At 36.3% G+C, this 17,295-nt stretch overlaps 1 protein-coding gene across 1 annotated transcript in view; it reads right to left on the reverse strand.

Annotated features, from left to right (window-relative positions):
* The window catches only part of LOC5576642 (activating transcription factor of chaperone), a 54,978-nt gene extending 37,992 nt beyond the window's left edge, over positions 1–16,986 (reverse strand). Inside the window, exons 1-3 of the mRNA XM_021845927.1 lie at positions 16,824–16,986; positions 7,745–8,023; positions 7,549–7,671 (exon numbers count right to left, since the gene is read on the reverse strand). Of these exons, the coding sequence (XP_021701619.1) occupies positions 7,549–7,671; positions 7,745–7,868 (247 nt within the window). The 5' untranslated portion in view covers positions 7,869–8,023; positions 16,824–16,986. The remainder of the gene's footprint in view (positions 1–7,548; positions 7,672–7,744; positions 8,024–16,823) is intronic.
* Between the last annotated feature and the right edge of the window lie 309 nt (positions 16,987–17,295).

Genomic DNA, 17,295 nt, shown 5'->3' on the forward strand with positions numbered 1-17,295 from the left:
TTCGATCAATGAAGTCAACCACCAAGGTGGTAGGTCTCCCTCAGTCGACTTACAGTGACGAAGCATTTTTAAGCCACATTTTCAACCGCTCAGCAGCAAGCAAGGTGCTCCAGATTGTGCTGCTAAGGTTGAAAGCCTCAAAATATTATGGTGACTGGTTGAAACCAGTTTCCAGAGTGTGCAGAAATTAAACGCTGCCGATGATCATGGAACCACCACGTGACCAGGGCAGGTCCGAATTGATTTTGCACTGCAATGGGGTGTAAACACACGCATTCTTACATTGTAAAAGGACCCGGACTAGCTCTTAATCGCATTTCGGTAACTTTCCATCGCTTCAATGAAAACGACTTTTCGGAGGCGACAACCAATTGAATCTGTTATCTTAACCAGCTGGGCGCTGTTTATTATTTATAGATGCAGCCAGTTTCGATTAACAAATCCAGTCGAATCCAGTTTGCGAGATTGTGCATAGAGTGGCACGGAAATCTTTGCTAAGTGGAGTTTACACAATCTGAGAGAAAAAAATGGGTGGCTAATTTTCGGAAACATTCGTCTTTATGATTCATCTGAATTTTGAGGCATTGGGAGAAGATGTCTGATTTTTTTCGGAATAGCATTTCTTGGTGACATGAATATGAAATGCATAACATACTGCTTTGGATTTTACAACAAACATAATTAATTTACTACTTTCAATAATACTAGTTCAAATATGAAATTCAATTTACATTTAAAACGGTATATTCCTTGAAGATTGCTTAAGTTGTTTGAAATAAATAAATTAGGTGTGTCGATTTGTACACACAATTGTCACGAAAAACGCTATTCCACTCAAATCTGAGTTGTTTCAAGCTAGTTTCGTAGTTAACATCTCAAGTAGTTTGCATGTGATTCCATTAGAGAACTTAACTAAACATTTTAATTGATTCCAAGCAAGATTAAGTTTTCTCAGCTCAAGTATGAGACAATTGTATTTATCCAAACATTTCTTATTAGCATTAGCATTGAGCAATTTGCACAAACTCGTAGGTGATATAACCCTAAATTGCTATATGAGGGTTGTCTCCAATCCGATACCATTAACAGAGATTTTTGATTTGGAAGACCTCTAGATCCTCTCATAAGTCCCAAGTCTTCCAGGAATTGATCAGTATACTGCTCACACTATTATGGGTTACCTATTCATGATTATTAGCCACACTGCTTCAAATCCAAATCAAATGGAAATTACCCATAATAGTGGGGAAATTTCTTCAAAAATACTTACAGGGATTTCTCAGGATATTCTACAAAACTCTCGCTCTTCAAGAATACGTTCTGAAAATCAAGAGATTTCTCCTAAGTGTTGCGATTTCATTTCATATTGGTATCACCATGTTGCAATTTCTAGTCTGGCAAGAACAAGTAGTTTGATCCGTGTTTCGTGTCGGAATCGATAGAAACTGACGTTAGATCTTTGCTAATGCATTCTATACTATGTATATGAAGGATAAGCGTCGTGAGAAGTATTCGCGCAAAAACTGAAGGTGTTAATTGCGATGGATGGCGCCACTGCATTCGGAATCATCCGTAAATCACGTAACGCCGTAATGTTTTAACTGAAATAGCCGTAGTGGTAAAAACGCAGCTATGCAGCAAAACTATACTGAGAGTCACGGGGTTGAAATCTGTGCATGAATTATACACAATCTTTGATGGGATGTACGCATAATCCAGGCCAGGGTTGTCATCAAAATTAGGCAGATTTTGCACAAAATCTTAGCATTAGCATTATGCATTTCGCACAAATTCGTAGGTGGTACAGTCCTAGACCGTTGTATGAGGGTTGCCTCCTTCCCGCCCGTTACCAAAGTCAAAGATTTGGGACGAAACCTTGACTCTTTAACAATAATGACGGATCTTTCAAAAGTCGAGAGCTGTCCTGGCCACGTCCTTGCGAATGCTGAGGAATGGGAAGGAATGATAAATTGAACGCCTACTTAAGAAAGATGCAGAGAACTCTACGACCTTTCATAGGTGTTACGGGATGTTATGGAATGTTGATGGGATGGGAAAGGCCATAGGATACGTTTGGTAGACGTTCTGGCACATATAAATAATATTTAGGCGTTGATTCATATTGGAACAAACTCAACGAATTCTGCATTTGAAACCTTTGGCTTTCGGAAGCACACTGCCTAGCAAATACGAAAGCCGAGAAGAAAAACATTCCGGCGACGCAATAATCGAACTCGCTTGCTTGGGCTTTCGGAAGCACACTCAGGCATATTTTGCACAAAATCTTGGACAGGCATTTATCAGAATTTTGGACATGATTTTCACGGAAAATTTGTCAGTATTCTCACAGAATGCAACTTTCTCAAAAAATGCCACTAAATTCAAGTTATAATTGACACATAATCCTGGGTAGTATTTTCACATAATTTTAAAAAGGTTTTCTGAAATATTTTTTGACAAATTCTAATGAAATTTTGGAAGCATTTTCATAGAGCCATTCATAGTAGAATTTGGGAACTATGGGATTCTGACGTATTCCCAATCACAAAGTTTTTTTTAATTGGGCCGCGGGTTATAAGATTTGGGTTTGTTGTATTTTTATCAAAGAGGGGGTTCGGTGGAGCAAACTGAAAAGTACATTCATTTTTGCATGATTATGTTTGCACCGTTGCATACCGAAGGACACTCAATTTTTTTATTCATCCCAGTAAAAGAAGTGGGGTTCGTTTAAGATTGTTCATGTGTTAGTTGTCAACCTCGCAACTCAGCAGTCAAACAATCATGGATGAGTAGGCTCATCTGTTAGATTAATTGTCTCGTAATCCACAGTATTCTCGCATAAAGCCATGATTTCTAGTTACTCTGGTAGAATAATAATAATAATAATTTTTGACCTAGACAATAACATTCAGTTTTCACGAGTTTTTGACGAGTTTTATGACTAAATTATTTTTTACGACTTGAATGTGATTGAAATATTTTGCATGAAAATCTCAAGCGTGAAATTTGCGAAGCAGATCTCCAATGAGTTTGCTATCGTGCTCATTGATTGAGATTTGAATGTGAGTCTGTCTAACAACACTGTTCTAAATGCTACTGTAATTATAAAAAAGTGAAACTAATTACGAAAACCAAAAGCAATATTTTGAGCCATTTATTGAGGATTTTTTAATGTAATTCTTTGAAATATTCTTCGATAAATCACAGTAATAGCACTTAAAGTGGTAACTGGATTAGTTCCTTGAAGAATTTTTCAAATGACTGAGGATGGTACACAAATTATGTCACGCTAAATTTCAACTTTTTCGACCCCAAAAAGGGGGGGGGGCTTTGTCGCACTTTTTGTATGTTGTAAGGCTCGCACACCTCCCACCAAATGATGCGTACATAGAAGTATTTCAAGTAGAATTTTTGGAAGAATACTGAAAAAATACAAAAAGGAAGTATAAGAACGGCAATCCAAAAGATCCCTTGAATCGAAGAAGCAAACTCCGTTCGCCAAAATGTTGCACGTTGGATGGGAGAGGAGAAACTCGAATGTCGTTTCCTCGTTCCAAATTCAAAAGTACCCTCACCGTATTGCTTACCGAAAATTCACAAAAACCCGGTAGCGATGCGACCAATCTCGTCCAACACCTGTGCCCCAACAGAAAAACTGGCTGCTTGGTTGGTTGAAGAGATGAAGATGTATCCAATATCCCACGGTAAGAGCGTTAAGAATTCAGTAGAGTTGGTAGGAAAACTGAAACACGTTGAGCTACGACGAGGCGAAATTTTGGTATTATTTGCTTTTCCCAAGCAAACCAGTAAAAGATGCATTGAATAGCTTGCAAAGTCATCTAGAACGAAATCGCGTACCTCTCAACCAAATTGATGCGTATCTTCTAGTTGCTGGAGCTTGTATGAACCAGAATATCTTCTCGTTCAGGGGTAAGTTCTGCAAGCAAACGTTTGGCGTCAGCATGGGCAACAAACTGTCCCCACTATTAGCGGAGGCTTTCATGAGCGATCTAGAAGCAGAGTTGTCAAAGCATAAACTTTTCCCCAGAGTTTGGAGGCGCTACGTGGATGACATTTTTGCTGTTGTAAAAGAACGTTACCTGCAGCAAACACTCGATATGCTCAATGCCCGAATTTACGGTAGAGAAAGAAAACGAGGGCCAGCTCCCGTTTTCAGATTTGTTAGTCTCCAGGGGCCCAGATAGCTGTAGCGGTAAACGCGCTGCTATTCAGCATGACCAAGCTGAGGGTTGTGGGTTCGAATCCCACCGGTCGAGGATCTTTTCGGGTTGGAAATTTTCTCGACTTCCCAGGGCATAGAGTATCTTCGTACCTGCCACACGATATACAAATGCAAAAATGGTCATTGACATAGTAAGCTCTCAGTGAATAACTGTGGAAGTGCTCATAAGAACACTAAGCTGAGAAGCAGGCTCTGTCCCAGTGGGGACGTAACGCCAGAAAAGAAGAAAGAAGAAGAAGTCTCCAAAACAACAGACAATCCACTAAAGTTTGCTATTTACCGAAAACCCACGTCGACGGATCGGTGCATCACGTCGGATTGAAACCATTAAGGCCGCACGGGACGTCATTATAATCATCCTATCCATTTGAAGAAGCAGATCTCAAGTACCACTCCATATATGGATGTGAAAAATTTATCACTATATTCTATATATGTGGTGCACAATCGATTAAATTTTCAGCTTCATCGGTTCACTAAAGCTCGAGATTTGCTTCGGCAAAGTTTTGATGATAATTGTTAGAGTGAGACAAAAGATAGGGAAAATAACACGGTCTCCCGTGTCCCCTTAACGATGGAAAAAGAGGATTTTGTGGCAGAACGAAAAAGAATTCACTCTGCAGCCGAAGTGAAAGGACACGGTAGACTTCGTTGACAAAATCCTCCGTAAACATGAGCGAAAAAAGCATAGACAGACTGCCACAACTCTTCACCCTGACAAAGAAGAAATAAAAAGAATAAGTCTTCCGTTTTACCCCCGAATGACATGACAAACCCTATTCAGGCGGCTTTGAAACACCATGGTATTCATGTGGTGTATAAAAGCGGCAACACACCCAAAAAATGGTATACAAAAAGGAACTCTGGACATTTGCTGAAATCGTCGTAAAAAATCACTAACACGAACTTCAGATGCATTTTTGGATACAATTCTTAAGAAACAAAAACTTCTAGTAGAAACGTGAAGAATTGTATAGGAAAATCTGTTAGGAATTGCAGTAGAAATTCTTCGAAATTATGACTGGAGTAATTCCTGGAAAAAAATCAATAGATTATTTGGGAATTTCTGACAATTTCCTGAATAAATCCTGTTAAAGATTTGTTTAGAGCAAACAAATGGAAAAATTCTTTACTTATTGGACAGTTCTTACATAGAGCCTTGAACTGAACCTTTAACTGTAGTTTTGAACCGAAAACTTTTTACTACAGTATCACTGCAGTAGCTTCCTTTTCAAATTATGTCAAACGTCCATTATGCTAAATCACTGTTATGCCAAACGACTATTTTGACAAACGACTTTATACCAAACGGCATTATGTCAAATTGCATTATGCCAAACAGGGTACACCCATTGAGATGATAACTCCCATAGAAACTCTCCAATAATATTTGAAAGAATTTCTGGTGAAATTTGTAAATGAATTTCCGATTACTAATCTAAAAGATTCGTTTTGTTTTTCTTCCTCTAGGCGTAAGGAATCTTTATAACAATTCCTGGAGCAGTTACTCAGGAAGCATTTAAAGAGTCCAAGCTAAATAGTTTAACTTCTGGAAGCACTCCAGAAGGATAGAAGAGGAATTCTAGAAGAATTTTCAAAATAATTTCTGGAGGAATTCTCAGATGTATCTCTGGTTGATATTTTTGGCGAATCCATCAAAAATTTCCGGACCATATTTTCAGATATTTTCATTGGTTCATCGGTGCAATTATTAACAATACAGGGTGATTACAATTTCCTGGCTGTGAAGTAAACGATTCTAGTAAACAAACGCTTGTATGATTTTTAATTCCTATATCTAGTTTTGTACATCTACAACATTTGCCTTGACAAAGTATAGATTGAATCTTTCTTTATTTACCTTGATATTTAGCAAATATGTATTTTCACCAAAAACTGCATAAAAATTTCCACGATTGTAAAAGTAAATGTCCATTACCTGTTAGATTAGCTATCGAGTGTGTTAGATTTTACGTAATTCCACTGGTGCTTCGGGTGTCACCCGGATAGATTTTTCTATAGTGAAAAGTGTGATTCTGATAATTTATAATGAGAAAGCATATTAGTTACGGTTATGAAATCTGATGGTGATGATCAGTACTTTCTTAAAATAAATGAAAAAAGTGACAAAACCCCATTCGATTATGATCATTGTGCTACGCAAAGTTATCTAAAATTGAGGTAATTTGTAGTTCGTCACATAAAAAATGAGAAGAATCGGTTGAGAAACGGCGGAGATATAGCTCTCTGAAGTTGACCATTTTGTATGGCAAAGCAGCTTTGGTGTATTTTATATGTCCGATACGGTATTATTACGGTATACTTATTGAAAGACACATGCCGTAACATGAAAATACAAAAAACATGTCCTATTTTATATTTACAAATTCTTTGTATCGTTCATCACCAGTGGTGTTGACATATTCCAAATTCAGTCTTCATCTATGTCAATAGATGACTTTATAATTGAGGTCTTTAGTAACAATGGATTGGACACTTACATTCCTTCCCTTCCTCCGAGACCGTAAAAACGTGGCCGGCGCCATTATTGACTTTATAATGCTTTGAATTCTGGAAATTGTACACTGAACACGGTAAGCTGTGCAATTTTGATTATTCTGGTCAATAACGGAGTAGCAACTACGAATTGTACGGTCATCAATGCTTATGCTCATGCTCAATACATGTTTCTGGATAACATGCGTGCCAACTGTAATGCTTTGAAAACGTGGCTGGCTATTAGAGTGAATAAAGATATATGTTATCTATACATAGTCAGGCCATTTCGAGTGTAGGTAGTTTCTTGAGAAGTTGAAGAAGAAATTTGTGGAGCTGTCATTAGATAAATGTTCAAACTATCAGTATATGCTTTGCCTTGAAACTCAAGAAATATCTATGGTTGTTTTCCCGTAAAATTTTTTGAGGTTCAAATGCTGAAATCTTATCTATCTAACGATAATATATAGAATAATTGAAGCTTGTATTGGATAACTTCTTCTAAGACATCAACTCTTAGTTACATTATCATGTCCAAGAGTTAAAATGTCTCGTTTTTCCGCGTTGATCTCTTTTATCTAAAGTCATTGGACTTCATATCCATTGTCTATTGTGTCACATTTTATCGTAATGCGATTTTTTGCAGAAAACTTGGTTGAAACTTAGTAGGTACCTAGTCTGATAAATGACTGAAAAATACTAATTTGGTCAGACATCCACAATTGTGAGCAATAAATAGGTACTCTGTAGAACGTGAGTTATGCGAAAACATCCAGTATCGTCCGAATAAATAAACAATGATCACCTACCTTTCTCGACTTTCTCCACTGGTGGCAGCGCCACCACCATGGTAGTGTCCTTCAAGAGGTCAGATTTTATGACCGGCTTGGTTTCGACGACGATATCGAAGAGAGCGTTATTAAATAGGCCATCTAAAATTGATACGAAGTAGGAAACAAATATGAGTATCAAAGTCTGTAGATTGAAGCACTCGACTCGTCCTACCATTGCAGAAATCGTAGTCTTCGAGAATGAGCTCCTCACCAAAGGAGGAGTGCTGGGAGGAGGGAGACGATGGCTCCATCTTGCCCTCCCAGTCGAAGGTGTCCAGAAATTGGAAGGACTCCATCGCGGCTGTTGTAGTGCTCGGATGTTGTTAGATGTTCGAACGGCGATGGTTCAAATTGTTCCGATAATGTGGTTGATATAGATTTTGATGATGATTGTTGTTGGGTTTTGGTCGCTGGGGACGCCATTTTGCTTGTGTAGGATGCCATTTTGGCTCTGCAAATGGATAAAAAACGGAAGAGTTATAGTTCTTGTAATGCTTATCTTATATTAATTAAAATAGTGTTAAAATAATCGAATATAAAGGACGTTTTTATCCAAACAAAACTGACTTAAATTAAATTGAGCTATGCTCATTTCATACTTCCAAACATTGCTAGTCATCTAACAGATGCTATTTCTTATCAGCGGTCGTTCGTTACATCAAACGTAAATCACCTTCTTTGTTTACAAATCTCGCTGATTAGCTTCAAATAACTACGTTGCGATTAAAATAGAGTTCATACGGTTGAGTTTGAAAACATGCATCTTCTAAACAATTCAAAACATTGATGACAGTCAGCTGGCTTCGTAAAACATGCCCCTAGTCGGCAGACATAACATTGCCATGAAACTTGATTTGTGGAGTCGCATAAGAATTTACATTGTAATTGACCATTTAATCGGCTTCAAAGTAGGTATTAATATGTTAAAAATGAGCTACTCACATACGAAATACGAAACAGTCGAAGCCTGAAGTTGTTCATAAGACTAGTCTCGAGAAAAAAATATTAGCAATAAATTCAAATTTAGTTATGGAATGATTCTAGAATCTAGATTAGACCTATTCAAATGTCTGGAAGTTCCTCAGTCAACCAATATTTGGATTTTTCATGTCAAAATGAACTTCTGGTCAAAATTTCAGACAATTTGGAGAAAATTTAGATGTGCTTCAAATCAATTATGTGTTTTTGGACTATTCTCAAGCTTTGAAAATTCATAATTACTGAACGGAACATTTAAAGTTATCGGAAATACCTCTACATAGTAGTTTATTCAATTCTCCGAACTTTTGTCGAACACGGTTTTATGATTGGAGCATGTTTAAACAGTTTGGTTGAGGTTTGTGCTTCAAGGTTCTTGGAAATCACTATTTTTAGGGAGTGTTCTCCCTGAAAAACATACTTGTATGAAAATTTCGGATTTTGAATTTCCAGAACATGATGACTATGTATTTCTAAAACTCAATCCCGTTTAAAGATACGTTTTATCTTATGAAAATAAATTGTAAAAAATAGGCAATTAGGTAGCACATTCGTAAATCCGCTGTGGGTGAGCCAAGAGCACCACCGTGAGCTTCAAGGAATGTAAAAAATGAACACGTTAGCACTGCTTTTTCAAAGTCGATGATAATGATTGTTTTCAAATCGTTCTGAATAGTAAGTGAAATACGATCAAAACTATCATTACTCGGAAAGAAAAAGCAATGCCAACTTGTTCTATTTATTCATTCGACGGTACATGTGTCATACACGATTTAACTTTAAATTTAATTCAAGCAACTTGTAAGTTATTAATGGTTTATGATTTCAGAGATTTATTATGTTTGTTTCCCGTTGACTAGGGCCTGGAAAAATAATGCCAAAGTGTGTTTTTATAGCATACATATTCAGAAAACCGTAATTTATGGGTACTGTGGAGAACAAATCTCGAACAAACGATGTTTAAACTTAATTTAATCTTATTGACGTGTACGACAAACTTTAACAGAATAGAATTAGCTTTCAATTTTTATTGTTTATTTTTTTAACAAGGGCTATGTTAGAAAAATACACATAAAAATACAAATTACCTTACCTATAACACGCTTAAAACCGCACTTCCATTATTATTGGGACACACACTACCACTGGATCAGCCACCCTACTTGTTTTCTAAATACAAAACTTGAGAAATTTGCATGTTTAAATTAAATTTGTGACAAATATTAAAAAAAAAACTGATCAATGTTACTTCAGATTACGGTATGTATGTATTGTTTCAATGCCAGTATAGATCCCCTCTTAAACATATTTTTTGTAAGTTGATGCCATAGCCATGTCAAGCAATGGTCCGAATGTGGGTCATGCACCTAGCTCGAGAATCTGGCAAGGTGAAACGGTGCATGTTGAAAGCATGCAGCATGAACTTATACGCGATCGAATGCGCCAGGTGTATTTTTCACGCACAGCCAATGGAAATCTCATGCAACAAACACGTATGTCGCGCGACATATAACTTAGCCATCAAAAGTTACAGTGCTGTTCTGAATAATAGCAGCGCATGTCGATTTTCATACAAAATGCTCAACTTTGACATGTTGTAGTTTTGTTCCCTTTCAAGCAATCGAGTTGAAATTTTCTCCACAGAACTACAAATATGCCCAATTTTGTAAACACAAAATTTCAAAATTTTCTAAGCCCCTGCCGGAAAGTGAGATACTAGGTGAAATTGTTCGAAAAAATAGCAGTTTTAAAAATTTGAATTTCGGCTTGACATTATAGTTTTAAATTGTATATCTCTTACCATTGGAACAATCTCCTCCTACTTATCAAACCTACATCTAAACCGAAAATGTTTAAAATATTTGTAGATGAAAAATTTTAAAATGAAAAACTGCTATTTTTTCGAAAAATTTCACCTAGTGTCTCACTTTTCGGCAGGGACTCAGAAAAAACTGAAATTATGTAGTTACAAAATTGATCATATTTGTAGTTCTGTGGAGAAAATTTCAGCTCGATTGCTTGAAAGGGAACAAAACTATAGCATGTCAAAGTTGAGCATTTTGTATGAAAATCGACATGCGCTGCTTTTATTCAGAACAGCACTGTACATGTGGTCAAAGGGACGATTCAAATATGACGTCCATGGGGCTTTGCATTGTTTTGATTTCACATCGGATTTTGACTTTTACTGGCCTTGATGTTTACAAATTTTATGGAAGAATGAAAGAGAGAGGAAGATTTTTGTGCAGATCCCCATTGTTTTTCGGGATTTCTAGACCCCCTTCCCCCTCTGTCGCGCAAAGCAAAGCAAGCGTTTACTATCACTGAATACAGTCATAAATCGATATCAAGTAAGCTATAAGCTAATGTTAAAACCAACATTTTGTCATTGCTGTATATTAGTATACATAATTCTCATTTATTTTTGTTGCAAGTATTCTCCCAATGGAACCAAGCCTACTACTCACTTATATTTTCTATGAAAACTTCAATAATTATTCAGGGTGTCTACTCATTAACAGAAATAAAATTCCCTGAGATTTCCAGGTTTTTCCAGGTTAAAAAAAAATAATTTCAGATTGTAGAAATTTTCCAAAATACATAAATGAGTGACGACTAAAAATTTATTGCATAAAAAAGTGCTTCAAAGCACTTGAACAAAAAAAAAACGATGAATTTTAAACTATTTTTCATTTAAATAAACAAAAAATGTATTATTAGGGCCTGTTCATAAATTTCATAACGCTGAAGGGGGTGGGTGGGTGTCCTTGAAATGTTTGAAGAAATGTTTGAAGAAAATAGTCTATTCGAACTTAAGAGAAAAAAAAACCTTTTCCGTCATAAGATTTTGGTTTCTCATTTGAACGGACATTCCTCTAAGAATGATTTAAGTATTTAAGACTTTTCTGGAGTCCCATGACATTACGACAAGTATTACTGCTTGTTTTACTGTGGATTTCTTTCACATCTTACTCCAACGATCTCTACAGGAGTTTGTTTTGTGATTTTTTTAAGAACTTTCTACGAAATTATTCCAAGAATTTAGTTTTGGATACTTTCAAGAATTCAATCTGGAGTTTATCTGGGGATAACCATAGAAACTCTTTCGGAGATTCCATCAGGAATCTCTCCAAAGACCGTTGGAGACATTTTCAATGGAAGTCTCGTGTTCTCAAGGAAACAATCCATTAACTTATTCATTGATTTCCCTAGTTCTTTCTTCAACAGAGCATTTCCAAAATTCAAATCATTCAGAAATTCCTGATGTTTTTTTTTATTTCTCAAATAAATCAAAAAAATATTCTAGTCATTATTCCAGAAATTTCTCCAGGGAATTTGATTCAGATTTTTTTGAAAGAAATTTTTAGTAAAATTCCGCATGGAATTTCTAGAGATTTTTTTTTGTGTGAGTGTGCCTAAGTATGCCTTGATGAATTTTTACGAGGATCTCTGAAAAAACTCCTGTATTCTTGATAAAATTCTTCTTAGAAATTTCTTGATAAATGCTAATATAACTGAAAAAAAATCGAATCTTTGTGTAATGTCCTACAAGACTTTGAAAAAAATCGGAGAGACTTGCTGGAGAAATTCATGTATGAAAAATTAGAAAAACACATGTAAGAATGACTGGAGTAATAATTGATGTGGAACCTTGAAATGAAGGTTTGAATTATCCATGGAGTTTGGAAATATTATTTGATAGGAAATCCAGGTCAAATTTTCTAGAAAAGTTCATCAATGATTTCATCGAATAACGCGTAAAGGAAGCAATTTTGAACAATTTATGAAAAAATCGGCGTTATCGAAACTATGGAATAAACATTCGTGGAAGAACCGCATATCCTAATGTATGTGGTAAATCTCATAGAAGTAATAACTGGAAAAATCGGTGAATTAATCAGTGGTAAATACTTGAAGGAAATCTTGGGAAAATTACCGCCATATATTTTTGTCAGAGTTATCTATGTTAAAATTACTGGAGGTAATAATTTTGCAGTGCTCTACGATTTTCTTGACACATTTTGTGAAGGAATTTATTTGAACACCCCTTGAAAAATTGCTGGTAGCATCTCTCGAGATGTTCATAAAGGTATTCCAGAAAAAATCTCTAGAATACCTGAAGCATTGCTTGTAATTTTCTCCAGAACTTGTGGAATAGTCGAAAAACATTTTTGTAAAAAAATTTAGAATGTTTTCAACCAAGTTTCATGTGCTCATGAACGACAACCAGCTTTAAATGGGAACTGTACTTGCCTTTATCAACTTTCTAATCTTAAGTTAGGATTAGAGTTAATTAAAAAATTAAGATAAGGATGCAATTATCTGAACATGTTTTATGTTGGACTAGTGGTCCCGGCAAACTTCGTCTTGCCATCAAGTAGGCTGTTTAAAAACGCTTCGTTCAAAATGGAAGTTCCGTTCACTCCTGTTTTTTCAACTTTCCCGTGAAATATCCTTTGCTTTTTATATACACAAACACGTCGGAACACTTCAGGAACATAACTATGGAAGAATTTTCAAAATCCGATAGCCCGTTCTCAAGCCATTTCGTGACATACAAACACCATTCCATTTTTATTTATATAGATAAATGAAAATCTTTAAAACAAAAATAAGGACTGAACATCTCTAGTAGCTTCTTGACAGCGGCGCAGCCGAAAATTTTTATAATAAAAAAAGATTTTCTGTCACAAAAAGGACAAATTCTACCTTGTGTTACTGATTCAAAATAATTTCCCTGATTATGACCAAAATTCCCTGCGAATTCCAGGTTTTTCCAGGTTGAATAAAATTCCCTGATAATTCCAGGTTTTCCAGGTAGTAGACACCCTGTTATTGATTTAGACTTTGCATTCAAAAAGACTAGATTAAACTAGATTAAAAGTTGGGTTGATTTGCGGCTCCGTGTAATACGACTCAGCCAAACGTCAAATCGACTTATCCCTACCAGAGAGCGAGGCCATTCGCGGCAGCCATTAGCGCTTTTAAAAAGCTGGCTAGTTTTTTAGGCTGCGCCGCTATCAAAACGCTATTTGCGATGTTCATTCCTTTATTTTTTTAGTCATTTTTATTTATTCAGCATAAAAAATGTAGATAATGAAGGAGAACTTAAGATTGCTCCATGTCCAGATGTCCAGCACTTACAATTCAAGCAAGGGTTATTAATGTAGATTGGTGTGAAATTTTCGGTGTCAGCTGCAGGTAACGTCTATCTTCTGGCTCGGTACAAACGAAAGTGATCGATCTTCTGTAATTTATTTCTTTTTCAACGATCTCTCAGGAAGAACTTTCAAGAAATTGGTCAATTATCGATCCAATTTCCGTTAAGATACCTACCAGCAAAGATCGAATTTAAATTTGCCGTGAATTTAAATGGAAATCTAACAAGCATCTCGCCAAGAACCTAGCCAGGAATCCTTAAGTACCCTTCTAGAATTGTGATCTTAATCGTTAACTATCTACCAACTCACCAAAAATTAGTCATGATGCAAAGTACGAGTGACAGGCAGCCGGGCACCTCCCGGAAAACATTTCTAATTTCTCTCATAGGGCTTGAAATTTAAGAAAACCGGTAGTCTGATGTTTGAAATACATATTTTCCTGGAGTGATTTCAAAATCCCCGGGTACTTTCCGTATGTTTTCCGGTCATTTGTAATTTCCAGATTTTCCCACTTTTCCCGGATTCGCCGGATGGATGGACACCCTGAAGCTCGCCATAAATTTATCTATTTATTTTTCGATTGATTTTCCTAGGACTTTCTCCAACATTCTCGTTTAGCACATCTTCAAGAATTCAAAATTCCTCCCTTTATGAAATTTCCTAAAGAAGTCTTCAATCATCAAAAGTCATTCAAAAAATCACTTCTTCAGATTTTTGGAGAAAATTTTGAAGAAATCCTCGAAGAATTTCTAAAGAAAATTCTAGAGTAATCTCTGATGAAACTTTCGTAAACTCTAAAAAAAAAGAACTCCTGGATTCTTGATGAAATTCTTTCCAGGATTTTCTCAATAAATTGCTAAAATGACTTTCAAATCTCTGAATAATGTCCTACGAGATTTAAAAAAAAAATCCTTGAAGTAATTCTGGCAGAAATCCTGAAGAAATTTATATATGAATGGTCGGAGCAATAACTGCAATAATTAAGTAGTACAGTAAGGACCCGATTTTGTCAGCCCCTCGATGAATTTTAGACTGACAAAATCGGGTCATTTTATTTTGTTCCTGTTTTTCAAATTTTGTCGTGTTACAAGGTTACATGGACTTTTAAGAGGGCGATGGACATGGGCGTAGCCAGTTTTTTTTATCAGGGGCTCATCCCTCTCTAATATTGATAATATCGATTTTTAACTCTTAATAAAAGGCATTGCCATTGCTCCCTCTGGCTACGCCCATGCGTGCATGACGTCAAACATCATCATCAATTTTAATGTAAACGAGGTAAAACATGACGATAACAATTTTTTTGACAAATTTAAAATAGGCTGACAAAATCGGGTCAAAAAGCTGACAAAATCGGGGGTAGACAAAATCGGGGGCAGACAAAATTGGGGGCTGACAAAATTAGGTCAGAACTGTATTAACTTGTGTGGGACCTTATATGAAATTGTGAAGAATTCATGATGATTTGGAAATTTTATTTGGAATCAATTATTCGAAAACTGTTTAAACTGCAGCAATAATATGTTGATGAAATGCTGTAGGAATGCCGATTTTAGAGCGATTCCAGAGAGTAATCGTAGATGATTTTTTGTAAAATAATCTCGATGAAAATGCCCGACATAAAAGAAAAACCTGACGTAGGAAGGGTAGGGTTTCTGCAAAAGGTGTCCGAACGATTTGTTTATATTTTGAAATGAACCTGTCGGAATACTTCTGTATGATCTGTGGAAAATCTTCTAGAAGTAACAACTGGGGAAATCAGCGAAAAAAACAGTGAAAGAACAACTGGAAGAAATCCTGGGATAATTGCTAGGATTGTTTTCCGAGTAATCTATGCGAAAATTACTGAAGTTTGAAGCGTTGGAAGGATTTTCTGGAACAAATTCTACAGAAATTCCTCTAAGCATTTCTTGAGAAAACTGTGGTAGCATTCGTGGAGAAGTTCTTGAAAGTATTTGAGAAGGAATCTCTGGAGAAATCAATAGAACTCCTGAAGCATGGAGATCTAAAAAAAATATCATCAAGAACTTGTGGAATAGTCGCGTAATAGTCTCTGGAATTTTTCACCAGGATTCACTGCAAGCAGATTAAGTTGAAAAAGTTCCTTTAAAGACCATTATCATTTAAATTGATTTCAGACATTTTATATTTAAAAAAAACCCCTTTTTGAAGACTTGCATTAGAATGATGATCAAGACTCTAATCAGAGACCTGCGTACCTGAGAAATGTACTATTTTTCGTACCTGTTGTAATTTGTGCTCTTTTCCTATAAACATTCTTCAATGGCACAATCCATAGATTTCTTATGGAACTCTCCAAAGTGCAAAGAAGTAAAATATTTTTTTAGATAGTTTTACGATTAAATATCATGGGAATTATTCGATTGCTTGTATATTTGATTGCCTTATCGCGAATCACTCTCGAGTTCTAAAAACAGTGCTTTGATTTAAAAAAAAATAAAAAATCTATCTATCTTGCCATAATGGCAACATTGACAAAACAAATTTTAATGTTCTCAGTTAATATTTGTGCATGTTATCATAGCACACTAAGCTGAGAAGTAGGTTCTGTCCCAGTAAAAACGCAATGCCAAGAGACAAAGAAGAAAGCAACAACGGTTTTGTTTATGTTTACGTATTGTCGCGTGTTTTTTGTTTGACCTCCAACCACCCACCACCACCCATGCAACACGCTTTCCGAACCATGTGCGCTACATCCCACTTCTCCATGTGCGACATTTTTTATTACTGTCGTCATGCAACATTTTCCCCCTTCTGTATACATAGCTAGATGCAAGCGCTCAAAATTACGTCATTTTTCTGAATAATTTTTACCGCGCTTTCGTCACAGGAATCGCGTCATTCAGTACAAGGCATTTTCCGGACCACGTGCATGTAATTTGAATTCCAAACAAAATGATAACCGATGAGATAAAACACTTTCAACAGCAGAAGCGAAGGTAGAGTTGTGACGGCGGACAAGTTGCGTAGCATCAGTATGACAAGCATATTTTTACCACCTCATCATACAACATGGCGCCGTGACGGCGATTCGATCAGGTAAAAGTTATACCACCAAATTCCAAGAAAAATCTAGCATCCTGTACTCACATCATAATCCACTAAAGTTTTCCTCTTTTGGTTGTACTGGGGCACCAGCGGTGCGCTGTTAGCTGCTAGCTACTAGTAATCCATTTTCACCTTTTTATAAGCACAAATAAAATTTTCGACACACTTCTTTGAGGCAACATTAGGAAATGAGAGAGCTGGCGAGTGATTCATGCTCCGAAGGGTCCCCCTTTTTCGCATTCCTCTTCACACAGACGGTGAGTATCTTCTCTCACTTTTCCCAAAGTGAGAGCCCATGTTTACACAAAATTTGCTTCGGTGTGCGTATCGTTTGTTTAGTATTGGTGTTGTTTTGACGTTTCGGAACGTCACCATTTTGAGAACTCTACACAAAATCACGAATGAGAACGTGAAATCGCGCCTCAACGGCCAAATATAGGTCACTTCCGGAGAGAGATTGCACGGAAATTATATCTGTTTTGACGTTAACTACGTCTTACGGCAATATTGCGCA

The sequence above is a fragment of the Aedes aegypti genome, chromosome 2 (genome assembly GCF_002204515.2).
Source record: "Aedes aegypti strain LVP_AGWG chromosome 2, AaegL5.0 Primary Assembly, whole genome shotgun sequence".
NCBI lineage: Eukaryota > Metazoa > Arthropoda > Insecta > Diptera > Culicidae > Aedes > Aedes aegypti.